Genomic DNA, 26,745 nt, shown 5'->3' with positions numbered 1-26,745 from the left:
CCCCCCCAAAGGGGCCAAGACCCACGGGTCGAGGACCACTGCTCTAGTTGCTTCTGCCTGGTGCAGTGTGGGTGAGTAGGGTGTGAGTGGTAGTGTTCCTGGGTTTGTGGCGTCCGTGCAGGAGGTTGTAAGTCCTTTCCTGGGCGTTCCCTTGGATCCCTGTGCTCCATCTGGCCCTCTTCTGGACTTCACTTGAAGTTACCAACACATTTTTTAAAGTTCTGTTGTTTTTAATCCAGAGACAACTGGATGGAGCTAGATGTGGCAGTACACACCTGTAGTCTCATCGCATAGCACCGAGGAAGAGGAGGAGACGGCAGGAGGCTAGGAGTTCAATGTCAATTTCTGCTACCCATGAAGCTTGGGACCAGCCTGGGCTATCTCAGACTTGGTGTCAGAAAACCAATTTTAAAAATTGTATATCTTTATAAGACCCAAGGCACTATGATTCTCATCTTTAACACTTTTCACCTGTGATCAGATGGTTTGAAGTCCCTGCTTTTTACTATAATATATAGCATTGTTGATTGTAGTCACCAGGACTTAATTCTCCTATTGGGCAGGCTGTAAACGCTCTTTCTCAATTTGCTGTACTAGCTGCTTATATGGATGTTTTCTTCCAGCAGTGCATACGGACACACATTTTAGTATACTAAGGACAGGCTGGGGTGGAGTGCTTGGCCAACACACAAAGTGTGGGTTCCACCCCTAACACTACAAACCATAGAAAAGAAAGAATATTAGGGTCATACGGTACAGATGGTGTGATGGCCACCCCGTTTTCTTAAAGCTCAAGAACATGTGTTTCCAGGAAATTGACTAAGTCGGTGACTAAATATTTAATATCACACAGCAATCTAGATCTCTGTTTCTTGCCTTGGCTTGAAAGAATCAAGCCAAAAGGGGGTGTCGGGGGGACAATACCGCTTTAAAAGGGTTGAACAGAATTAAATCCCTGTAGCTCTTGTATTTAAAACATGTCTTTGCTCACACTCTGGTTTCAGTGTTGTTCATGACTAACCTCTGACCTCTGAGCCAAACGTCTTTGGGAGTTCAGCAGTGGTGGCTTTGCAAGACCGACCCAGCTGGGCTTATTGATGTTGGCATCCCCACGCCCTCCATCGAAGGAAGGATGGGGAGAGGCGGGGCACAGAACCGTTACATGAGTATCATGTAACATGCCACATGTGTGCAGTTCTGCCCTGACTGCTGTGCAGGAGCCTTACATGAGTATCTAGTCATTCCATGCCACATGTGTGCAGTTCTGCCCTGACTGCTGTGCAGGAGCCTTACATGAGTAGCTAGTCATTCCATGCCACATGTGTGCAGTTCTGCCCTGACTGCTGTGCAGGAGCAAGGCTAGAGTGCGTTGCTGGTGAGACTTAGGTGGGGCCTCCATTCTGCAACTATGGGAAAGCAATGCCTGCGGTGGAGCCTTTGGGAGGGAGCAACCACACTCCTGTCTGTAACCCCTTTTTTTTTGTGCTCTGTAAGACAGACCAACAAACTCATTGATTCCCCGGAGTGAACTTTGGTGCCCTCCTCCCCAGGTGTGTCTGTGGGACCTTAGACATTGTTTACATTTTCCTCAGGAAAGGAATTTTGTTATCCACAGCCCAAGCCTCCTCCTAGCAAGATCTGTTGTGCCCCCTCTGCGCCTCCCATGGGTTTTGTGTCCATTGCCTGACTCACTGCAAACTTCTCTTCCTTCTAGGTATCTCTGGTGCTGGCTCTGGGTGTGTTCTGACCCTCAGAAACTCAGACAGCTTCATTTTCCTCCATGATTTTCAGTTTCGTTTTATCACCTTATAAAAGGCCTTTGCCTGCCAAAGCGGGCACATCATGAGGGAAGGCCTTCACATCTCTAACGATCTCTCACCTTGCTTTCCCCAGGGTTGCTAGGTACTCACCCTCTCTGGGGCATTCCTTATCTCAGGAAGAAGGAACCACACGTGAATAGGCCTTAGCCAGGCCTCCCTCTCAAGCCTTACCAGTGATGGCTAGAATGCCTAAGAGCGACCTCATAAAGCAGAGAACCCTTCCCAGGGTCCCTTGCTGCTGCCTCATAGAATTCAGGTGCCAAGGACCTTAGGCAGAGGTGTTTATCTGTATGATAAAAGTGAGGGAGTAAGACAGAAAATTTGGAAAATGTCCCAACATTTTCACCACAACCCTGTACGAGTCAAGTCGGGCTCACTGTTTGCTACAGCATCGGAGGCATTGCAGGCAAGACTGAGCAAGATTAAGTAAGTACCCACAAGACTCAGCAAGATTAAGTAAGTATCTTTTACCTCCATGTTAGGAGATGAGTGAAGGATAGCCTTGGTTCAGGACACCCAAACTCTTCCTCTTCCACAGGTGTCTGTGTGCACCCCAAGATAGAAGAGCTTGTCTCAGACACGCCAGTCTCTCTGGAGGCCAGGGTTGGCACAGTTGCTGTTAACCTGGAGTAATGTTTTTTTCTATTAAAGTATTGGGTAATTTCAAGAATTTTTCTTTCTTTTGCCACAGGGCCTATTTAAAATCATATGATGAAGACGATTCATTTTGTTATAGATGATAGAATATATAGAATATATATAGTTGGAGGGTTTTGTTGCTATTGTTTCTTAACTGGGTGTGTGTTATGTGAGTGCCTGCATGTATGTATGTGCACTGCCTGTGTCTGTGTTGACAGAGGTCAGAAGGCGCTTCGGCTTTCCCTGTGTGTGGTTGTGTTTTAAGACGAAGACCTCATCATGTCTCAGGCAAGCGACCTTCCGTCTTCAGCTTCTGGGCTTCTGGAGTAGGTTTGGGACACCGCAGATGCAGGCTGCTACACACAATTTAAATTGTGTGTGTGTGTGTATATATATACACACACACATATATATACACACACACACATATATATATATAAAACCATGGGATAACCATGTGGAACTGAAGTCACCTTGTTCATTTCAGCTTCTATTCTTTTGGACTCAAATCCAGATGAAAGAACTTGAACTGTTCCGGTCTTTTGTTTCGGTTTTGTTTTGAATCCAAACTGACCAGTGTAGGTTTCCCTGTTCCTTAAGAAAAACGCCTACCACATTTCACTTGTGAGCATGAAATGCTATCACATGGAAGTATTCACTCATTTTATAAGCAGAACACATACAGGTGTTATTTTGTATCTCCCTCATACCATCTCAACTGGCATGACTTGGCTGTGTGTTCCTTTTCTCTTAGGGTGTTTGAGTTAATAATCAAGACTTGTGAGCTTATGTAGTTGTATGTACATATGTATATCTGTGACTATATGCATATATGTGATTATAAATCAGTGATATATGTCATTTGATGTGTGCGTGCTTATTCATTAATAAGTTTTTCCTGGGATACTCAAGTAGTTCCTTGTGTTTAAGGAAACGTTGTCTGAGACGTAGTGACCACTCTTTTTCAGGAGTCCAGGGAGAGGAGCCTGGTAGGGGTAGGCTATGCTTATGACCGTGTCTTAGGGGTCACTGTGTCACTCAACTGTTTATAAGCACACAACCCCCCACCCCCAGCCCCACCCCACCCCACCCCGTACATTTCCTTTCCCAGTGTGGGAGGAACAGATGCCTCAGCCCTAGGAGGGGGGCGTTGAGTGGGACTCTCTGTGTAACCACGCCTCTCGTCCCTCCTTTTGGCAGGAGGAAGGATAAGGAGTGCCAGGCTTACTTCAGGAAGGTTATCAAGAGCACTCTCTTCCAGATTGTGATGATCACCACGGTCACCACCAACTCCTTCTTACTGGTCTTGGGGACTAATTATGACATACAATTCAAGTTTTTCAGAACCTTTGAGGTGAGCTGAGCTGAAAGCAGCTTTAATTCTTACTACTTTGCCTGCATTGTTTCTGAAAATGTTAAAATATTTCAAAGGCATCTTTGTTGCGAGAAGTTTTCTATAGGAACACTTTTAGAGACCTTTGACCTCCACATCAGCTAGTGGCAGAAAGCAGCAGCAACGACATGGCTGGTAAACCTCCCAGAATTCTCTCTTAACTTGTACATGGAGATGCTGGATATCACGGCTGAGTCTCCTGGGCAGCATTTCCAATGGAGTTAGGGTCAGTTCCTGTGGGGAGGAAGCAGAGGGGCACCAGGGTGTGCTGGGCTGATGTCAGGCTAGCTATCCACAATTGGGTTGCCCACAGCAGCAGCTCAGTAGTGAGTGTAGAAAGTTCTTGGTCATCTCTGAAGGGGCTGGAGCTTGCAGGACTGACCAGGCAGAGCTCCCTCTAAAGGGCTGTGCACTTAGGGGAACCCGAGGAAGATTTAGCAAGCTATAGGCATACATATACCACCACCACCACCATCATCATCATCATCATCATCATCATCATCATCAAAGACAGCACTCTGATAGAGCAAAAAGAAATAGAACTACAGTCCTCCAAGTGAAGCTCCTGCTGCTTTTGTTTTTTGTTTGCTTGCTTGCTTGAGACAGGGTTTCTCTGTGTAGCCCTGGCTGCCCTTGAACTCACTGTGTAGGCCAGGCTGGCCTTGAACAGAGATCTGCCTGTTTCTGTGCAACTGCTGCTTGGCAAAGCTGCTGCGTCTTAATCGCTTGGCAGAGTTGGAAGCACACTTTCTGAAAGGCTAGGAAAAGGGACTTAGAATGAAAGACACAATGGCAAGGACTGAGGTGAAGTCGCACACACCATAACAGGACAGAGCAAGCTGGGATCTGATCCCCACAGGTAACAAAACCCTACTGCAAAGATATGGCTGCAAAATCCAATCAACTCGGGAACATCTGACTCTAGAGCAAGCACCATGTCCACGGAGATGGCCCTGGGTGTAAGAAGGGACAGAAACAAAGATACTAAGCCCAGAAAACAACTAGACATCAAATAAAACCATTTAAAAATGAAGGCTAACGTAGGGCAAGCAGTTATGTACACAGATGGTGACTCAAATTAAATGGAGGAATTTTAAAAACTCATTTAAAATATAAGTGATAAAAACCACTGAGAAAATACTGAGCGCTGGTGTCGAGGAGTAGACCCTGCTCACGGATGAGAGGAACTCTGGTGTTTCAAATACCCATGGACCAGAATGCTAAAAATCCAAACCCAAGAAAAATCACCCCAAAATGTGTAAATTGAAAGGGTACACATTGCATACCCAAGAACATGGACTTAACCCGAGAATCACTAAAACGATGGAGCGGAATAGTTTGGCTTCAGAGCATTCTCTGTGGCAATTTGCCCAGCGATAGTGGGGTGACATGCTCAGTCTCCCTTGGGGGAAGAGAGTGTGAGCCAAGAACGTCGGGCGAACAGGAGGGACGCAGATTTATAAAGGGCACAAACTCCCTGATGTTCAGAAACGGGTGTGCAGCCAGCCTGAGTGGCTGGAGAAGCTTCGCACCGGTGCTTTTGGTGATGAGCATGGAAGGGTATAGCTGTCTGTAGAGTCAGCGCTGACCGCCATTTCCCAGGAAAACATGTTCGGCACACAATGGATGTATCCCTTGATCCTAAGGCTACAGTAGGACTGAAAGACAAGGCCAACCAGGAGATCCAGATACAACAGTTTTAGAACTTTTTTTATTTTAAAATTGTCTTTATTCTTTGAGAACTCCATCCATACATAATTATAATAATAAAATATGATCACATGTATCTTCCTCCCCTCCTCTTAATTCCCTCCATATCCCTCCTACAATGGATGTACTAGAATTTCATATCTTTAAATTATTTTTGATGACCCACTGTCTTAGGGTTTCACTGCTGTGAACAGACACCATGACCAAGGCAAGTCTTATAAGGACAACATTTAATTGGGGCTGGCTTACAGGTTCAGAGGTTCAGTCCATTATCATCAAGGCTGGAACATGGCAGCATCCAGGTAGGCATGATACAGGAGGAGCTGAGAGTTCTACATCTTCATCTGAAGGCAGCTAGGAGAAGACTGGCTTCCAAGCAGTTAGGACGAGGATATTAAAGCCTATGCCAATAGTGACACACCTACTCCAACAAGGCCACACCTAATAGTGCCACTCCCTGAGCCAAGCATATTCAAACCATCACACCCACTAGTCTGGCTAGTGTGTGTGTGTGTGATTACCTGCAATATCTGCTAGCACTCCGACAGCTGGCCAGTAGGGAGGCCGTTTCCTGGTTGGCTTGAGATGATTTCTCTATGTTCCATGCCTTCTCTGTGGCCAGCTTTCTGCTGAAAGGAAGCTTGTACTGTCACCAGCAGCAGGGTCTTATCATGTGGACCCATGTTTAACAGACACCTTAGTTGTGATGCTCGCAGTAGTGTTATTCTGAGACACTGTAAAATCTGTGAGAAAGCCATGGGTAATAATGAAAATTTTCTCTTCTATTTATTTTTTCCAGCAGGAAGGGGATGCTCACACACAGTAGGCAAGCACTGGACCACTAACTTACATCCTCTGCTCAGGACAGCTTACTTTTTTTCCTTCCATCTTCCATGTTGTTTGTGGTGTTTATCTGTTTGTTTATAGCAGACCTGAGCTTGTGATCTTTTTGCATCAGCTTCCGGAATGCTGGGACCATCCTGTGTTCTTGACAATGGAGATGTTGTGGAGAGAGGAGATGAGAGATGTGTGGACGATGTTAAATTAAAAGTCCGTGTTTACACTGTGTATGGTGGTCCATGCCTTTAATCCCAGCACTCAGGAGGGAGGCAGAGGCAGGCAGATCTCTGTTAGAGGCAAGCCTGGGCTACAAAGAAAGTCTGTTTGGATTGACATTGTCAGCATGAACTGCTCTATGTTTTCTGAGAACAACTAGAACATTGACCGACTCAGCGGTTCTGCTTTCTTGGCGCCTATGATGTCAGCACTGAAACTGGAGCTTCTTCGAGGAATAGCAGATTCAGGAGCTATGCTGAAGGCTTGAATATCTTGTCATCTACTCTGTAAGGAAGCTGGCAGAGTTTATTGTGCTCATGGCAAAGGGATGCAGGAGATAATTTGGGAATACTTCTGCTGCCTGGAGATGAGCTAACTTGAAGTCCAAGGATAGTAAGGTACCATGGCTAGAAAATTCTCAAAGGCTGGGAGCTCCACCTTAACCCTGAGATGCTAGCTGCAGGAAAGAAGCAAGCTTTACTGGTACCTCTGCTGTGAACCCTGACCATGATGAGTCACCTGTGTGCCTACTCATACTGCCGTGCCTAACATTTCTGCTGGCTTATTTTTGTTTGTTCATGCTCTGTAGCCCAGGTTGACTCCAAACTCATTTTATGTATATGAGTACACTGTAGCTCTCAGACACACCAGAAGAGGGCATTAGATCCCATTTCAGATGGTTGTGAGCCACCATGTGGCTGCTGGGAATTGAACTCAGGACCTCTGGAAGAGCAGTCAGTATTCTTAACCACTGAACCATCTCTCTAGCCAACTCCAAACTCATGATCCTTCTGCTTTAGTCTCCTAAGTCCTGGGATTCATACCATGCATTTATTTCAGTTGACGTGTTCTGGTCTGGTGACAGCTCAGGTGAAGCAATGGATCTGGGCCCTGAGTATCAAAAAGAATCCAGCAACACCGTGTGCCCGCCATGGAAGAATGGCATCTGTCGCCTTGCTTGGTGTAAACCTGAATGTTTGGGTCTTTTGGAACCAGCTGCCTATGGTCAAGAAACATAGAGGAGAGGAGGGTTGTTCTTTAGTCACACCACTTGGATTTAAAAAAAAAGATTGGTTATTTATATATGTGTATCTCTCCCTGTGTGTTATGTGCATACACATGGTGATACTCGTGGAGGCCAGAAGAGGGCGTCAGAGCCCCTGGAGCTGGAGTGACAGGCAGTTTTGAGCTACCTGATGTGGGTGCCGGGAAATGAACTTGGGTTCTCAGCTTGTGCTCTTAACCACTGATCCATCTCACAGTGCTTGGAGTCCTTACCACAAAGATTTTTTTTTTTTTAAATGAGTGGGGGATTTAAATAGTGAATGGTAAATTTCAAATTAGTCTGGGGATACGGGCATAGGTTTCTATTATTAAGAACAAAGTCTTAGTGAACATTGGAAGATTGAGGAGACTCCTGTGTATTTCATCTGACCACAACAGAAGGTAAAGTTGCAAAGCAAGAGAGAGCCAAAGCCACGGGGCTTAAACAGCCCACTCGGGAACAGCGCATGCGCCCTGGAAGAAATCGAGGAGGAGAACAGCATTCCTACGATCTAGTGAAAATGGGAACGCAACACAGCAAACCTATGGAACAAGTGAAAGGAAGTCCTGAGAGGGGAAGTGGCTGCTGCCAAGTGTTACAAAATTAGATGGGCCAGCAGGATGGCCCCCAGGTACGGGTGCTTGTCCCATGAGCATGGAGACCAGGCTTCAACCCCTGGGACCACAGGAAGGTGGAAGGGAAGAAGCAGCTGCAGAGATCTGCCTTTACTCCACAAGCCTCTGTCGCTGTGACCCCCCCCGCCCCCTCACATGCAAATCCTTTTAAAATAAAAAGAGAACTTAGGTAAATGGAGGAAACAGTTATGATCAGGGCAGAAACTAGTGAGAGAAAAATGCATGAGACAAGCTAAGGTATCAGACAGAGGGAGACATGATGGAAAAGAATGGAGGTTCAAACCAGACAAAGATGGCCCGACATGATAAATGAGAGGGGAAAGGGATCCAGGACAGTAGACGCTGATAAACTAGAGAACAGGTTAGAATAGACTTTTAAAACCTTATATCCCACTGAATTGGAAAATCTAAAAGAAGTGAATGAATTTCTAGATCCTACTAAAATGAAAATAAACAACCTTCTTGACAATGAAAATTACCTTTCATTCAACATCATAGACCAGTAAGCACAGATAACCAGAACGTTATGATAAATATTACAAGCTGAAGGTTAAGGAACACAGTGGGTCCTTCTGACTTGACTGGCTGGTCCTCATAAGGGGAGTACTGTGCATGTATATTTATCATTCAGAGAAATGAACACAGATAGTGTCGTTTCTAGTTTTGAGACTAGACTTGATCTGTTAGTGTCCCTGTCACAAGCCAGCTTTCCAAGCTGCAGACAGGCTAGTTAGATTTGTCGATTCTTGGAGAAATCAAGAAAGGGGAGGGGAGACCCTTTTCTTTATTTAAATTAAAAAATATGTTTTCGTACGAAGGAATGGATATGCAAGTAGTTAAGAGACATCTCTAAAGATCGATCTTTAAAGATCTTTTAAAAATTAAAATATAACTACACCATTTTCCTTAGAGTAATAATTTTAGTGGATCCACAACAAACAAGATTAAAACTGTAATAAGAATATCCCGACTGAAAACATCCAGATTCAAGGATTCTCTGATGAATCCTATCAGTCCTTTAAAGAAGAATTAGCCTCTCCAGCCTCCACATGCTAGGGGGAGGAGAGGGCACTAATGGCTCTTTATGAAGCTAGGGTTACCCAGCTGCACATACAAGAAACAAAGAACAGAAAATAGATGCAGAACTATTCCCTCTGCTCTCTACAAACCAGATCTAAGAACACACCAAGAAGATGATGGACCATGCTAAAGCTGGCTTTGTTACACAGGTGTGGGGGCGGTGGGAGTGGGGTGGGGTGGGGAGGCTCAGCATGTGCAGACAGACTCAAGGACAGAAATCACGTGGCCTCTTAACTGAGGCAGAGAAGGCGTTTGATAAAACCCCAGATCCCTTTGTGATAAAACCCCTGAGCAGACCAGCAATAGGGGGAACATATGTTGATGTATCTCCGGCTATCGGGGACAAATCTGCGACAGGAGACTGAACTGGGAAAAACTGAAGGAATTCCTGCTAAAACCACATACTCTTTTCTTTCCGGATGTGTTGTTGGACATCTCAGCTAGAATGGTGAGACAAGAGAGGCAAATCAAGGAGATGCAGAGAAGGAAGGTTGGCGTCTCTAACTGCAGAGGAGGACTCTTCAGAAGAGATCCCAAAACGCAGCCGGGAAACTCTTAATGGCAGCGTACAAAAGTCAGCATAGAAGCCAGAAGCCTTCCTAGCCGCCAGTAATAAATGCTCTGAGGAGGACACTGGGGGACAATCCCATTCACAGTTGCATCAAAGCAAAATAAAATAAAATAAAACAAACCACCCCACTCCCAACCAAACCCGTGTAGGTCTGGTGGGCGAGGCTTCCGCTGCCAGACCTGATGACCCGATTCAGTCTTCCGTGTGGGATGAGTGAACAGGCTCCCACAAATTGTCCTCTGACTACCCCAGCTTACTGTGCCTATACACACCCAAGTGCATGCACACCTGGAGGCCGACGCCACGCTCATGCACGGGAAAAAGGCCATCATGTGAAAATGGCTGTTGTACAAATCTAGTGTAATGTCCATTAAAACCCCAACATCATTCTTCACAAAAATAGGGAAAAACTCACCCCTATAGCCCATATGAAAGCACAAATAACCAAGTAACCAAGCACTGTTGGGCAAAAAGAATAATGTTGAAGCCTTTTCCCCATACCTGATCTTTAGTTGTACTCCAGAGCCAGAGTAACGAAACCAGTACAGTCTGTCACAGAGACAGCCACGTAAATCAACAGAACAGAAGAGCAGAGGCAGACACGAGCACACATCGCTATAACCACCTGATTTCTTACAAAGACAGCAAAGCACTTGGAGAAGAGATAGCATCTTTAACAAATGGCAAGGGTGGGATAGAGAGCCCAGTGGGTAAAACACTTACCAGGTGTACTGGCTATTTTTGTGTCAACTTGACACAGCTGGAGTTATCACAGAGAAAGGAGCTTCAGTTGAGGAAATGCCTCCATGAGATCCAACTGTAAGGCATTTTCTCAATTAGTGATCAAGGGGGGAAGGCCCCTTGTGGGTGGGACCATCCCTGGGCTGGTAGTCTTGGGTTCTATAAGAGAGTAGGCTGAGCAAGCCAGAGGAGGCAAGCCAGTAAAGAACATCCCTCCATGGCCTCTGCATCAGCTCCTGCTCCCTGACCTGTCTGAGTTCCAGTCCTGACTTCCTTTGGTGATGAACAGCAGCATGGAAGTGTAAGCCGAATAAACCCTTTCCTCCCCAACTTGCTTCTTGGTCGTGATGTTTGTGCAGGAATAGAAACCCTGACTAAGACACCAGGCAAGCATGTGGTTTGCATCCCTAGCATCCACATGAATGCTGGACAGATGGAGTGGCTTGCCTGGAGTCCCAGTACTTGGGAGGTGGAGACAGGGAGTGTTTAGAGCAAGCTGGCTAGTTAGACTGGCTGAATAAGGAAGAAACTCTGCCTTAATATATACTGTAGAGAGTGACTGAGGTCTCCACACAAATACATACACATGTGCATGGACATCTGTGTGTATACATGCATATATACACATGTAAACATACATGTATGCATATATACACATATAAACATCCATCCATACATAGCTAACATATGAACACACATACATACATAGGTACACATGAACATACATGCATAGTATACACACACATACACACACACAAACTAGTCATGTTGAGAAAACTGTATACCCACATATAAAAGAATGATATGAGATCTTCATCTCTGACCCTGTGGAAAAAACAAAAAACAACAAAAAACCACAAAAACCAAAAAAACCTTGAGGTAAGACCTGGAACTGTGATTTTCTAAAGAGAAAGAATAGAGAGAGTTATGTAATCTTCAATAGATAAGTGTAGGTTGGGACTTTTTGCATAGGAACCCAGGTGTTCAGGAGATAAGACCAACAAAAGGGACTGTGTCACATTAAAAGACTTCTGTATGGCAAAGGGAACCGAATGGAGCAATGAGATGCCTACACAACAGGAGAAACCTTCATTAGATATATATCTATCTGACAGGATTAATATCTGAAACAAAGAATTCAAGAACCCTAGCAACAACAAAACAGCCTAGTTATAAATGGGCTAATGAAACAAGCAGTTTACAAGAGAGGGAAGAGACATGACCAACAGACATGGGCAACCCCATCGGCCATCAAGGAAATGAAAATCAGAACCACCTGAGGAGCTAGGGAGATGGTTTAGCAGCTAACAGTCCTTTCCTGCTCTGCAGGAAGACCTGAGTTCCATTCCCAGCACTCACACTGGGAGGCTCACAACTGTCTGTGACTCCAGCACCACGGGCTCTGGCCCCATGAGCACCCATACATACATGCTGCACATGCACAGATGCCTACCTAAAACACATCTTTAAAAAAAGCTACGACGTTGAGATTCCATCTTACTCCTATCAGAATGGTAGTAACTAAGAAAACAAAAAGGGGGCCATCTTAGCAGTTAAGAGCACTTGCTGTGTAATCATCATGATCAAAGTTCAGATCCTAGCAACTATATAACAGTCTCATCGATGCCAGTAACAAGCTCCGAGGGATCTGGCATCTGCCTTTGCCCTTTAGGTACAAATACCAAAGAGAACTCTTAGACAATGCCAGTGGGAATGTAGACTTAGTCCAACCTCTGTGGAAATCAGCATGGAGTTCTCAAAAACTAGAAATAGGTCTTCCGTGAGGCTCTGCTGAGTCACTCCTGGGTAGTTCCCCAAAGGATACAACCATTATATCAAGGAGATACTTATATATCGGCGTTTATTGTGGCACTATTACTAATAACTGAGTTATATAGTCAACCTCAGCAGCCAACAACAGAGGAAAGAATAGGAAAATGTGCATGTGCGTAGTGAGGTTCATTCTGTATAAAGAATGAAATTATATTCTTCATAGGAAAATGGATGTCATCGGAGACAATAGCATTAGGTCAACTTAGCTAGTCTCAGAAAGAAATGTGTTTGAGCAATAGAAGTCGTCTGTATGTCCTAGATTTTATGTATTCACACACACACACACACACACACAAACCGTCTATGAATAGATTATGGTAGAACTGAGGTTCCTAGAGGAACAAAGAGGACCAATGAAGGAAGAGTAGGAGAGTAAGGCAGGGGGGCAAACGCATTTAAGATACAATGTATTTGTAAGAAGATTAAAAAAAAAAGTAAACTAGAAAAGTTTCAAATATGTGTAAATCAACACATTTTAAACCAGTGGGTCAAAGAAGAAAGCACGGGAAATGAGCACGTGTTGTGGGCGAGTGGGAATGTCCACGCAGCATGGTTGTATCTGACCCAGTGAAAGCAGTGCCCTAAGGGAGTTCACCGCTGTGAGCTGGTCAGTTGGCAGGAAAGAGCCCAGACTACTTGAGGGGCTCTGAGCTGAGTTGAGAGCCTCACCTCAAGTAAACAGAAAAGGAAGACCAATAGACAAGGAATGATCCGCAGCTGTTTCCATGGATACAGAGAAAGCACTTGCACTTGATGAAATCAACATTTTGTAACAAAACAAGCAAACTAAACCTGTTAACAAGTTAGGCACCGAAGGAAAGTTCCTTACAAATAGAAGGCCTTCTAGGGGTTGGAGAGGTCGCTCAGCGGTTAAGAGCACTGGATGCTCTTCACAGGATCAGGGTTCGGTTCCCAGCACCTACTTGGTTCACAACCCTTTGTTCCAGGGGATCTGATGCCTTCTTTTGACTTCTAAGGTCACCAAATACATATGATATACATAGACATACATGCTGATAAAACACTCATACACATTAAATAATTCCAAATAATTTAAAAATTAAGGACATTAAGAAGAAAACCCACAACTAACATCATACTTAACATTAAAAGGTCAGGAATCAGACAAAACCGACAGCGTTTTACCCTAGTCAACACTGAACTTGAAGTTCTGGCCAGAGTAATTACATCAGGAAAAAAAAGGTAGCCACAGGAATGACAGTATATGACAGTACTACAGGCTAACAGACAGACATACAGACAGACACACACACACATACAGACACATACACACACATATACACATACACACATATACATACATACACATACACATGCATGCACACACACAAGGGCCTACACACAAAAAGCACACACATGCACTTGCACATACGTACACACAGATGCATATACACACCATGCACACACACTCTAATAATAATGACCTAATGGGGACTGGCACTGTACCTCGGGCATGGCGGGCATCTCCAGTGTGCATGAGCCCTGGGTTTGATCCCCAACATCTAGAAAGAGAAGCGGAGGAGGGGGCTGGGGGTGGGAGGCGGAAGAGAAGAAAGAAAGTAATGAGCTGCAATGGTGGCAGAAGAGTGATAGAAGAATAAAAGGAAACCAAAACCAGGAGGAAACAGGAAAACGAAAAGCAGAAATGAATGAAATAGAAAACAGATCCGACTGTAAGCACCAGGGAAGAACAACAAAGCCCGGAGCTGGACTCTTAAACATAGTTAAAATGGCTTTCCTTTGTATGACAATTAAAAAAAAAAAATCAAGGGAGAGCCATAGACGTGGTAGGTATTTCAAAATCTGATAATTTGGCAGGCAGGATTGCTCAGTGGGTAGAGGCGCCAGCTGCCAAGTCTTACGACCTGAGGTTGATCCCTGGGACCCACATGGTGGAAGGAGAGCACTGACTTTTGCAAGTTGTTCTCTGACCTCCTCATGTAACGCCACGACACCTGTCGGTGGCCTTGCACACACGTGTGCACAGGCTAAGTAAAACGGGATAAAAACGAACTGTAAAGCCCAGCTTAAAGAGGGAAAGCTGATGAGTCACACTGCCAGTGCATTTGAAAACCATTATTTAGGAAAGAATTTACAAAATGGACTCTCAGTAAGATAGTAAAAAAAACAAAAAACAAAAAACAAAACCGAAAAAACCCCGACCATCCATCGCATAACCTTGCTGACCAGAAAGTATTACCTTAGAAGTTTGAATTTGATGCTCCCACACCCCCAAAACCAGCCTACACTGGACTGAACGTTTTACATGCGCTGTTTAATTCTGGATGCATACAATTCTTTTGGTTATGAGATACATGGGCATCTGGTCCCACCCACAGAATGGTCATTTCTGGAGCTAGTTCAGCCTTCAGGCCCAAAGGTAGATGAGGCCAGAGTGGAGCAGGGAAACAGCATGCAGCTGGGGCCATGAACTGGGTTATGACCTCTCAGACCACTAGGAGACAATGCAAACAGCGGAAAAGGATGATAACCATCGCCAAGGTGCGCTTTTCCAAAAGCGCGCTTTTTTACTGCGCCCCGAACTCATCGCTGCTTTTACCCAGTTGCCGTGTTTGAAACTCGGGGCCTCGTGGCTCTCTCTCTTCGTGTTATCCTTATGTCAGTGGCAAACCCACCCTCCGTGCAGAAGACTTCTCACACGCCTTGCCTGGTTGACTGTCACCTCGCTGACCCCCGAGTTGCTCTGGCCAGCTCCCTGTAAGTCTCCGCACTGTGCAGAGACCGAGAGCCTATGGCTCCTCTGCTCAGACTTCCCCGACACTGGGAATCCACTCTACTTATCCATTTCCCCTACCTAAAACCGGGCTTGCTTGACCCGTGGTTGTATGGTCTTTTCAGTCCCAAGTGAGTGAATTTTAGATGACTATAAAGATGACAAATGAATTTTGATTCAGAGAAAAGTCTTAGATGCTTCTAAAGGACCCGATAGCAAGAAAAAAGCCATTGGAGCTGTAGGGGAGGAAGAAACATTTGAAGGAGATTGGTTCAAACAGTTTAAGAGTGGTTTTTTAAAAAGCAGAAAACAGGTGACTTTAGTTAAAAAGCAGCTGACTTGACTGATCTTTATCTATGATGACAGCAATGATCATAAATGTAGCTAGATATTTGTATATTTCACCCTAAAAGTGATATTTGTGTATTTCACCACATTCAGGATAGCCAGAAAGGCCTTGACTTTCTCTCAGGGAATATTTTTGCCAGGTGGTCTGTTTCATTGAATACTGACCAAGGCCTGTGTATATACATTTACAGTCAGCTGGTCAGCTACAAGGCTTACATCTTGGGGAAACCTAGCTCTGGACTTAGAGCCACAGGCAAGGAAGACTCAGAAAGGGAAGAGAACCAGGCTCCTTAGGAGAGCTAGGGGTTCTGGGTACCTGCACACCTGATAGGGTGGTCTCAGCAGGGAGAGGGACAGAACGCTGGGGCTCTGCATTTGTTTTGATCTCTAACCCCTGTGACCACTGCAGGTCTCAGAGCTTTTCTTTGTATCTGTCTATGTCTGCGAGTTCCTCATGAAGGTCTATGTGGACCCCATTACATACTGGAAGGATGGCTATAACATACTGGATGTGATCATTCTCATTATTATCACCATACCCTATCTCCTCCGCAAAATCAAGGGGAATCATTTTGCATACCTCCACTTTGCTGATGGCATCCAGTCTCTACGAATCCTCAAGCTCATCTCCTACAGTAGGGGCATCAGGGTGAGTGCTGGTGTGCGTGTGCGTGAGTGTGTGCACCGGAGTGTGGGAGTGCATGCATTTGCATGTGTTATGGGATGCTTTCTAAGAAATAATGACTTGAAATGTTGCCTTTCTGTTAGTTTGTTTGACCCTGTGGCCGGTTAAACTTGACCGATATCATCTCAGTCTTGAAACTGATAAGAAAGGTATGATTGGCTCCATTCTAAAGATGAATAAGCGGAGGCACAAGGTTACTCAGAACCTAAATGTCAAGGCTGGGGTCGACAGAGATGATGCAGCAGTTGAGAGCACAGATGCTCTTACAGGGGACTCGGGTTCAGTTCCCAGAGCTCACACGGCATCTCACAACCCTTCTGTAACTCAAGTTCTAGGGCCCGCCCGCTTCTGATCTCCACAGACCTGAGGTATATACAGAGTGCACATACATACATACAGGCCAAAAACATAAACTTTAATAAAACATCAGGGCTGAGATCTGAAAGCTGTTTCTGGCTGTACCGCCAACCTGAGCCTTTCTTCCTATATGTGGTATAGTAGCTGTCTTTCTTTCCTTCTGTTTGTCTGTCTGTCTGTCTGTCTTTCTTTCTTTCTTGTTTGGTTTTTTTTTTTTTTTTCAAGACAGGGTTTCTCTGTGTAGCCCTGGCTGTCCTGGAACTCACTCTGTAGACCAGGCTGGCCTCGAACTAAGAAATCCTCCTGCCTCTGCCTCCCAAGTCCTGGGATTAAAGGCATGCGCCACCACCACCCGGCTGTAGCTGTCTTTCTTACGGTACAGACTGTTGTGAGCTGTATGCCAGGATTTGCCAGTATTTGGGTGGCTTTGACCACTGGCTGCCATTTCTTTTTTAATGGGCAACATCTCATTGTTTTGGTAAGGCCACTCTGAAGGTGCCATTCCCACCATCTCCCTGAGTTGCCGAGACCATGGGGCAGCCTTCAGAACATTTCAGAACAGGCAGGGTGAGCTTGGGCCCTAAATGTGAGCTCTCTTCCTGGGAGACACTCAGAGACACCCATTCCTTACATGCATGTAATCAGATGCCTGTGTATGTACATGTGGGTGCCTAGGCCTCACTCTTCTCCAGTTCCCGGTCAGTGTCTGTACTTCCTTGTTTCTCGTCATGGCTTGCTTTCTTCCCCCAACTCCTTTCTCTCAAAAGACTAGCCCCTCCAAGGTTGCTGGCAGTCTCTTGTTACTACTTTGTGGCCTTTTGCCTCAGTTTCTCCAGGCTGCCTTCTCAATGTGGATTTTCCTGGCCGGGTCATTGCTTGGTTTTGTTGGCATTGTGTTTGCTGTTCTCTTGCGTTCTCCTCCCCGGGTGATCTTTTCTGTTTTCTAGGATTCTGACCGGCAGACACAAGTGCCATCTGGAAGTTTCATTCCTTCCTCGGACGTGTGTGCGTCTAACCTCCGAGCTCACCCACTCTTGGCTCGTTCTTACATTTAAATCCCTGGGCCCAAGTTCTTCCTCCAGCCTTTTGGTTGCTGGTTGAGGTGTGCCCCTCCCCCAATCCCATTCAGTCACCAAGTCAACTCAGGTGTCATCTTTGACTTTTCCATCTTCAAGCTTGTTGTGTGATGGGATGGTTTGTATATGCTTGGCCCAGAGAGTGGCATTATTAGAAGGCGTGGCCCTGTTGGAGTAGGTGTGTTACTGTGGGTGTGGGCTTTAAGACCCTCATCCTAGCTGCCTGGACATCAGTACTCTGCTAGCAGCCTTCAGATAAAGATGTAGAACTCAGAACTCTGCCTGCACCATGCCTGCCTGGATGCTGCCATGCTCTCACCTTGATGATAATGGACTGAACCTCTGAACCAGTAAACCAGCCCCAACTAAATGCTGACCTTTATAAGACTTGCCTTGGACATGGTGTCTGTTCACAGCAGTAAAACCTTAACAAAGACACATGACCTAAGTAGTTATGAACTTGTTTATAGCTCTTTATTCCTGCTACTTCTAGCCTTTGGTTGGGTTCTTGCAGTGGGGTCCCACCCAGCTGAGAAAGCAGAACGGAAATCCTCAGCACCAGAGGAAGTGCTCTAATGGAACATCAAGTCTCCCTGAGTTTTTGCTTCAAACACCTTGTTTGTACGCTATAGCCAGGTGCTACCATGTGTACTGGAAGGAAGGGATAGGGATGTGTGAAGATCTTCGGATCTGGCCACTTCCAAAAAGCCCATCAGCTAGTTATCAAGGCCACGGGCATGAGCCTGTGAGAGGCAGTTCATAATAGTGTGAGAAAGTCCTGTCCCTGCCTAGCAAGGAGACAGGCAATTAATTACACATTCCCCAGTTCTTTCAGAATGACCCTGGAAGCACTAGTCTTATTCCCCAGGGGGATGTAGAGCAGCGCATTTCTCTGAGTTGTCCTTTCTACTGCCTAGAATAGCCCCATGGTCCAGCCCTCACCCCTCTGTGTTCAGCTCCAAGATTCCTTCCTAGTTCTAAGCCACTCTTAAGGGTCACTGTGCTCAGGGGCACTAGTGGTTGGAGGTGGTAGCATGGGGAAAGAGTCATTGTATTGTACTGTGACCAGAACAAACTGGTTCTCTAAGCTTGTGGCCCTTCATCTTGATACTTGTCTACTGCTTGCAATTATGTCTTAGCCATGTTCTTTTGATGTGAAAAGACACCATGACCAAGGCAATACTTACAAAAGAAAGCATTTAATTGGCGGGTGGGTTACAGTTTCAGAGGGTTAGTCCATTATCAAGGCAGGAACATGGCAAGAAGTACAGCAGGCATGGTGCTAGAGAAGTAGCCCAGACCTACCTTCTGATCTACAGGCAAAAAGAGAGACTTCCTGACGTGGGCTTTGCTTTCTCTAACCGAGCAACACCTCCTGATCCTTCTAATCCTTTCAAAGAGTTTCTCTCCCTGGTGACTAAGCATTCAAATATATGAACTTATGGGGGCCTTTCTTATTCAAACTACGCCGTTTCACTTCCTGGTTCCCATAGGCTTGTAGCTGTATTAAAATGCAAAATTGTATTCAGTCCAACTTCAAAAATCCTTATAGTCTATCACAGTCTCAACATTGTTTAAAAGTCCAAAGTTCAAGGTCTCTTCTGAGACTCATGGCAAACTCTTAACTCTGTACTCTCAGTAAAGTCAAAATGAAAGGGCAGATCACATACTTGCAATGACACAGGACATAACCACCATTCCAAAAGAGGGTGAACAGGAGCAGAGTGAGGAAACACTGGACCAAAGCGAGACAGAAAACCAGCTGGACAAACTCCCAACTCGGTATCTCCATGTCTGGTGTCAAAAGATTCTTAAGGTCACCAATTCCTTTCAGCTTTGTTGGCTGCAACATCGTTTTTCTCTCTTGGGCTGGTTCTACACCCTGTTAGCAGCTCTTCTTGGCAGGTATCTAGGCTCTGGCATCTCTAACATCTTGGAGTCTCCAAGGCAATCCAGGCTTCATCTTCAATGGCCTTTATTCATACAATGGCCTCTCTGAGCCTCCATGCAGGGATACTTCTGACACACGCCTGACCTCAGCAGCTTTCCTTGGCTGAAGAGGAAGATTGCAATACTCCTTTCTTGTTGCCTTGACTCTAAAGACAGAACCGCATGGCTGAAGGTGCCAAGCTCTGCTGCCTGCTGGGGCTAGAACATGGCCTCCCCTTGTTCAAATACATTTCATCAGCTTCTTGTTTTCTTTTTTAAAAAAGATGTACTTATGTACTAAAAGATGTAGGAGTCCACTGTAGCTATTTTTCAAACACACCAGAAGAGGGCAGCAGATCCCATCACAGGTGGTTGTCCACCATCATGTGGTTGCTGGGAATTGAACTCAGGATCTCTGGAAGAGCAGTCAGTGCTCTTAACCACTGAGCCATCTCTCCAGCCCCTCAGCTTCCTGTTCTCAATGGTTTCCTTCACTGCCGAAGCTTTTCTTTTCACAAGTTAGAGACTTAGCTAGCTAGGGTCTCGCCCCAAGGTCATTACTCCCTTTATTCTATTTAGCATCAGGCTTTTCTTTAAACTAGACTTGGCTCCATTGCACCTCCTGGTGCTCCCTTTTTTCTTCAAGCTGTGCATTTTGTATTTCTCCTTCCCCCATCTGCTGCTTTTCATTACAGATCTTCGTAAGAGTGATTACTAGTAACCATAGGAAACACTCGATAGTAGGCTGTCTTGAAATCTCCTCTGTCAATGCCATTAATCCAACCTCTCCACCCCACCCCACTAATTTACCCTCCCTTTTTAATTTAGCCTCAGTCAGAATATCAGGACAAAGGCTAATATTTTGGCTTCTTTGCTAAAATATTAAAAGAATGGGTTGTAGGCCATTTACTAATATTCTTTCCCACTGGAATTTCTTGAGCTGGGCCTCCATAGTTTCAATTGCTCTCAGCACTGTCTTCCATGATCCTAATAGGATTGCCCACTAAGCCCCACTTAAAGTGTCCAACTGTTTTTTCCAGTCCAAAGTCCCAAAGTCTTCTATATTCCTGCATAAACCAGTATGGTCAGGCCTGTCACAAAAGTACCCCAGTTCTTAGTACCAACTTTTGTCTTTTTTTTGACAAGATTTCTTTTTGTAGTCCTGGCTGTCCTAGGACTTGGTGTGTTGATCAGGCTAGCCTTGAACTCAGACATCCACCTGCCTTTGCCTTCCGAGTGCCGGGATTAAAGGAGCACACCATCACTGCCTGGCACCAACTTCTGTTCTAGTCAATGTTCTATTGTACCATGACTGAGGCAACTCTTATAAAAAGGAACCATTGAACTGGATGTTTGCTTACAGTTTTCAGAGGGTTCATCTGTTATCATCATGGTGGAGAACATGGAAACAGTACAGCACACATGGTACTGGAGAAGTGGTTGAGAGCTACATCCTGATCTACAGGCGGAAAGAGAAACTGCCTGGTTTTTGAAACCTCAGATCCCATCCCTAGTAAAATACTTCTCCAGCAAGGCCATACCTCCTAATCCTTCTAATCCTTTCAAAGAGTTTTCTCCCTGGTGAATACACACACACACACACACACACACACACACACACACACAGGGTTTTTCAAGTTGGCCTTGAACTCTCGGAGATCTGCCTCCAGAGTGCTGGGATTAAAGCCATGCACCACCATACCTGGCTAGGTCATTCCAGTTTAAGCCACTACAGTCTATGAAAACATTCTTAGTAGCTCCATGTTCATAAAGCACTTACTCAGCGAAAATCTCAAGGCATGGTAAGTGAACAATAAATGCATTTGGCTCTCCAGGAATGGACAGGGGAAGGGAGGATGAGGTAGTTACCTGTTTTACAGGAGGGAGATTCAGGTCCTAAGATGGGGAGCTGCCTGTGAAGAGAGGCCCCCCCAAAAAGTGGGGAGACATTTTCTCTTGGCTCTCTCTATCCTCAGGTACATGGTGGTGTCCCTATTCCTACTAGATTTGGGGGAATTTAGGATGAGCTCTTAGCTGAGAAGCCCAAATGCAATATCTAGGGATGGCCACAGAGTCAGACTGGATTCAAGTAGCGAGGTCAGTGGGGCTGAAGGAAGAGGTGACCCCGACCTGACAAAGTATGTACAGTCTGTCCATGACACAAAATGGATGCCTCTGTGAGACTGGTGCGGCCCTCAGTCTGGGCCCCATTCTGACCATTCACTCATTCACTCACTCACTCACTCATTCATTCATTCATTCATTCTGCTGATACTTATTTAATATCTACTATGTGCCAGACATAGCTGGAGGTCCTGAGGATCGCTGTGAGCTGGGGAGGATGGGCCTGCATGTTCTGGAGTGGGTTTCCTCAGCAGCCCACGTTGTCCCTACCTTGCAGACGCTCATCATTGCTGTGGGGGAGACGGTCTACACTGTGGCCTCAGTGCTGATACTGCTCTTCCTCCTCATGTTTGTGTTCGCGATCCTGGGATTCTGCCTGTTTGGCATGACAGACAGAGGCGACCTGGAGAACTGGGGGAACCTGGCTTCAGCTTTCTTTACTCTCTTCAGTTTGGCCACGGTACTGAGCTTGGGAACCCTGGTAGGGGTGGAGTCTGAAGAAGGGAGCGTCCAGGAAGGGTGAGCATGTGTACAGGCTGAGCCTCTCTGGGACCTTCTCTATGTTCAGGTGCTTATCCTGTGGGTACAGGGGAGCTGGGACTTGGTACGCTAGGACTGGTCAGAAGCCAGTGGCTTCTGTTTCTGTCTATAATTCCGTGATTTTACAAGTCATTCCATGTGTTGCACAGGGTAATAAAACTTGAAAACCTTCTCAAATGATACTTAATTTGGATTAACCTTAAGTTATAAATAAAGCCCACAGCACACAGCTTGCTTTAAAAAACAAAACAAACAAACAAACAAACAAAACCCCTAAGCTGTCACCAATCCACCCAGAATAAGCAAAGCCTAAGTCTTGAGGTCTAGACTTTTGAATTATATAAAGAGAGGCATTTAAAAATATATTTGTTTTGGTTTCTTTTTTTCCCCCAAAGACAGAACTGGAAATAGGCTGTGCCTTTTAGGAGAAAATGGGAGACCTTGAGAGAAGAGACTCTCATAGGCACGCTGGTTCCCACCTAATGGCACCCTACATTTCTGTGCCTCTGTGTAGAGAGGATAGCCAATGGGTGAGATGTCGAAGGATTGGAGTGGAGGCTGAGCTGATCTCAGTGGAGTCGGTGCTACGTTGGCATTGGAAATAGGAAAACCTACTCTGCTGGGCCCCGGTGCTCAGAGTACTCTGTCCTACCTGACCAGGTTGATGGCTGGACTAACCTGCAGGAAGAGCTGGACAAGAGGAAGTTTACCGTGAGCCGGGCGTTTACTATCCTCTTCATCTTGCTTGCATCCTTCATCTTCCTCAATATGTTTGTGGGTGTGATGATCATGCACACGGAGGTGAGGATGTGTAGTGTGTGCTCGTGTGTGTGTGTGTGTGTGTGTGTGTGTGTGTGTGTATACCCATGGCTTAGGTTAGGTGTGGCAGGTATGGGTCAGGTTTCTTGGACAAGCTGGAATTGTGTCTTATGAAGAGGTGTAGAGCTAACCAAATGGCCCCCCTCTCATGGGTACCCAGCCCTGCAAGTTCATCACTTTATGATGGAGGGCAGCAGACCAATGGAGCTTAAGCAACCGTTGCAGGGGCTGGGCCTGTGTGGGGTGGGCCTTTCTGCTGAGGCCTGAGCAGCAGGGCAAGCTAGGCAAGGAGAAGGGCTTGAAATGGAAAGGGTGTAGGGAACACAATCCTGACTTTGTATATTCTGCCGCGTTAGGATTCCATCAAAAAGTTTGAGCGGGATCTGACGTTGGAGAGGAACCTGGCGATTATGGAGGAGAAGCAAATAATCCTGAAACGCCAGCAAGAGGAGGTCAACAGGCTGATGAACACACAGGTCGGATGGCACACCAGACACACAGAGGGACAGTGAGGACTAATGGGATGCCCAGGAGGAAGGGCTTTGGACTCCAGTAGAGGGCAGGTGGGCTCAGGCATGCCTGGCTTTAGGTAAAGCAGGTTTTCCCTTGTGGCCTCTAGAACCAAGCGTTCCTTTCTGTGTTTGTTGTTCTCCAAATAATTTGGATGAGTGAGTATTGCATTTCTTTTCTTTTCTTTTTTTAATTTTTTAAAGTATTTTTTTTTTAAAAAAACGGGATCTTGCTGGTTACCCAGACCAGTCTTCCCCCATGCCCCCGGCCCTGCTCCAGCCATACTTTATTTCATATATGTGGGTACACTGTCACTTTCTTCAGACACAGCAGAAGACGGCATTGGATACCCATTACAGATGGTTGTGAGCCACCATGTGGTTGCTGGGATTTGAACTCAGGACCTCTGGAAGAGTAGTCAGTGCTCTTACCCGCTGAGCCATCTCTCCAGTCCCCTGAATACTGCATTTATCAAGTTTATCAAGTTCTCTACTTAGTGGATGATTCTCCACTGTGGGGTCCTTTGGGAAGGATCACTTGCACTGCAGCTTCTCACTGAGGGCTTGTCTGACTCCAGGCAGCTCAACTCCATACGGATGAGGATGCTCTGTCAGGGAATTGCTCTCTTATACCCCCACACTCCTAAAACCAGGACAAGGGAAGCTCACCGTGTTGGCAGCACTCTTCCTTTCTGTTGCATGTTCTCTCTTTCTCTTCCTCTTCCTCTTTTCTTCTTTTTCTTTTCTTTTTTTCTTTTCTATTTTTGGTTTTTCGAGACAGGGTTTCTCTGTGTAGCTCTGGCTGTCCTGGCACTCATGTTGTAAACCAGGCTGGCCTCGAACTCAGAAATCCGCCTGCCTCTGCCTCCCAAGTGCTGGGATTAAAGGCGTGCGCCACCACCTCCCGGCTCTTTTTCTTTTTTAAAGATTTATTTATTATAAGTGAGTACATTGTAGCTGTCTTCAGATACCCCAGAAGAGGGCATGAGATCCCATTACAGATGGTTGTGAGCTACCATGTGGTTGCTGGGATTTGAACTCAGAACCTCCAGAAGATCAGTCAGTGCTCTTAACTACTGAGCCATCTCTCCAAACCCTCTGTCCCATGTTGTTGGTCTGACTTGGGAGTCCTCCTGGGTCTCTTGTCTGTCAGACCCTCTCCCCTTGGCCTCATTTCTGAATCAGAGGTGCCTGCCAGTCTAGCTATGCCCCAGGTTTGTTCAGGAGGTTGCCCAGACTCACCCTTAGACATTCTCTTATTCCTTTGGTCTCAGGGCAAGGGTGGGGTCTTGCGCGCATCCAACTCAGCAAGACGCTGCAACAGGATCCTTCTGCACATGTTTATTGGGAGAGCTTGATTGTAGAGGCGAAGAGACCCTGAGCCCAGAACTGGTGCTGCTTATATAGGCCTAGGAGAGGCGTGTCTCACACCCAGATTGGTTATGCACTATACCTCATTTGCATGTTCCTCATCTGATTGGTTACTCTCTCTCAGTATCTCACAGTACCTCATTAACATACCTCATTTGCATGTCTCACATCTGATTGGTTATTCTCTCAGTACCTCATTATCATACCCGGGCCAGGCAGTGTTTTGGCAAAAAACTTTACTGCATAAGTAAGCATTGGTTGTTTGCCCAAACTTATGCGTGGTGGCCAGCAGTAGCCTGCGCCACTCTGCAATGGCACATGTGGCTTCCCACAGTGGGGGGCCCATGAGACTCTGTCATCCTTTCAGGGTCTGGGCTCAGTGGTCAGGATAAACTTGAGACTCTTGGGATCCATGGCGGTTCTCAGGTCTCCGTGTACCTTGGCTGCTCCTGCCTGTTGGTCTCACATTGTTTCTGCCTCTAGAAAAGTGGTAGCATGAACTTCATTGATATGGTGGAGGGCTTCAAGAAGACCCTGCGGCACACAGACCCCATGGTTCTGGATGACTTCAGCACTAGTCTCTCCTTCATCGATATCTACTTCGTCACTCTGGATAACCAAGATGTTATTGTCAGCAAGTGAGTTACTGGTCCTCATGGCTTCTTCAAGGTCAGGGCATGTGGTAGACCCTGGGGTTGTTGAAGGGTTGCTGACCAAGATCCAGGACAGATGGGTACACTAAGGCCTTATGAGAGTACAGGATCCCACATATGCTGGGCAGTTGTATACATGAATCTGTGGTAGAAGGGACTCTGCTCTTGACTTGCCCAACCCTCTTTTATTTGTATCCTGTTGTAATCAGCTCCTTTGTCCCTTCAGGCCTCTGCTTGTTAACTTCTTGCTAACCCCTTTCCAGGGAGCAGGAAGTGTGTATGTGGTGGTGATAGGAAGCAGGGATGGGGTAGTAAGTTTAATGCAGGGGATGCTAGCTTAGCTCTGCTACTGTCTTCCCATGTGACTTTGAATGAGAATCTGACCCTTTCCTGCCTGGTTACCTAAGGAGCCCCTGGGCCAGTTAAATGACAGAGATAATCTGCTGCAGGCCTTATTCTCAATGTCAGCTAGTTGGAGGTTTTGACTGGCAGCTGAAGAGCTGTGGACACTTAGAGACTTCTGAACAGGAGTAGATATCCTAAGCCTGACTTCTGGATGAAATCCCTCCAGAAGCCTCAGAGACTGGGGTAACCAACAAGGAGGGGACCAGAGAATGTCCACGGTGGGTCCAAGAATAGTCCAGGTATTGTTTAGGTATTGGTTTATTCCTGCTTTGGGGTCCAGAAGATGAGTTTTGATGTACACCAGGGGCCCTCAGTGGGGTTACAGATGCGGGATTCCAAGCTGCCTGAAGTGTCCGTTCTCTTCCCATCCTACAGACACCTGTGGGCATGGCGACTTGCGCATGCTAGCGTGTGGTGTGTGGTGTGTGGAGAGGGGGCTGGCACATAGCCTGCCTCGTCAGGTTTCCCTCTCCCGCTCTGTTCTAGGCTTCAGGAGCTCTACTGTGAGATTGTGAACGTGCTGAGCCTGATGTTGGAAGACAAGCCCAAGGAGAGCTCGTCTAGTCTCTCGGGACTAAGTTAGAGGTAGCCGTAGCTGGGAGTGCGTGGCCTCGAAGACTATGAGAGTCCCATTAAACACAAGCCTCCAGG

General features: G+C 46.0%; 1 protein-coding gene across 1 annotated transcript; it reads left to right on the top strand.

Annotated features, from left to right (window-relative positions):
* The first annotated feature begins 1,164 nt into the window (after positions 1 to 1,164).
* On the top strand, positions 1,165 to 26,739 carry Catsper3 (cation channel sperm associated 3). The gene is made up of 8 exons (XM_021180581.2): positions 1,165 to 2,246; positions 3,660 to 3,813; positions 16,036 to 16,275; positions 22,075 to 22,257; positions 22,998 to 23,138; positions 23,513 to 23,632; positions 25,520 to 25,674; positions 26,581 to 26,739. Exons 1-8 carry the CDS (start codon positions 2,149 to 2,151, stop codon positions 26,675 to 26,677), a joined length of 1,188 nt encoding a protein of 395 aa, XP_021036240.1. The 5' UTR covers positions 1,165 to 2,148; the 3' UTR covers positions 26,678 to 26,739.
* The last annotated feature ends 6 nt before the right edge of the window (positions 26,740 to 26,745 follow it).

Source organism: Mus caroli, unplaced genomic scaffold, assembly GCF_978045245.1.
Source record: "Mus caroli unplaced genomic scaffold, Mus_caroli_1 scaffold_15, whole genome shotgun sequence".
NCBI lineage: Eukaryota > Metazoa > Chordata > Mammalia > Rodentia > Muridae > Mus > Mus caroli.
This window is presented reverse-complemented; position numbering and strand designations above follow the sequence as displayed.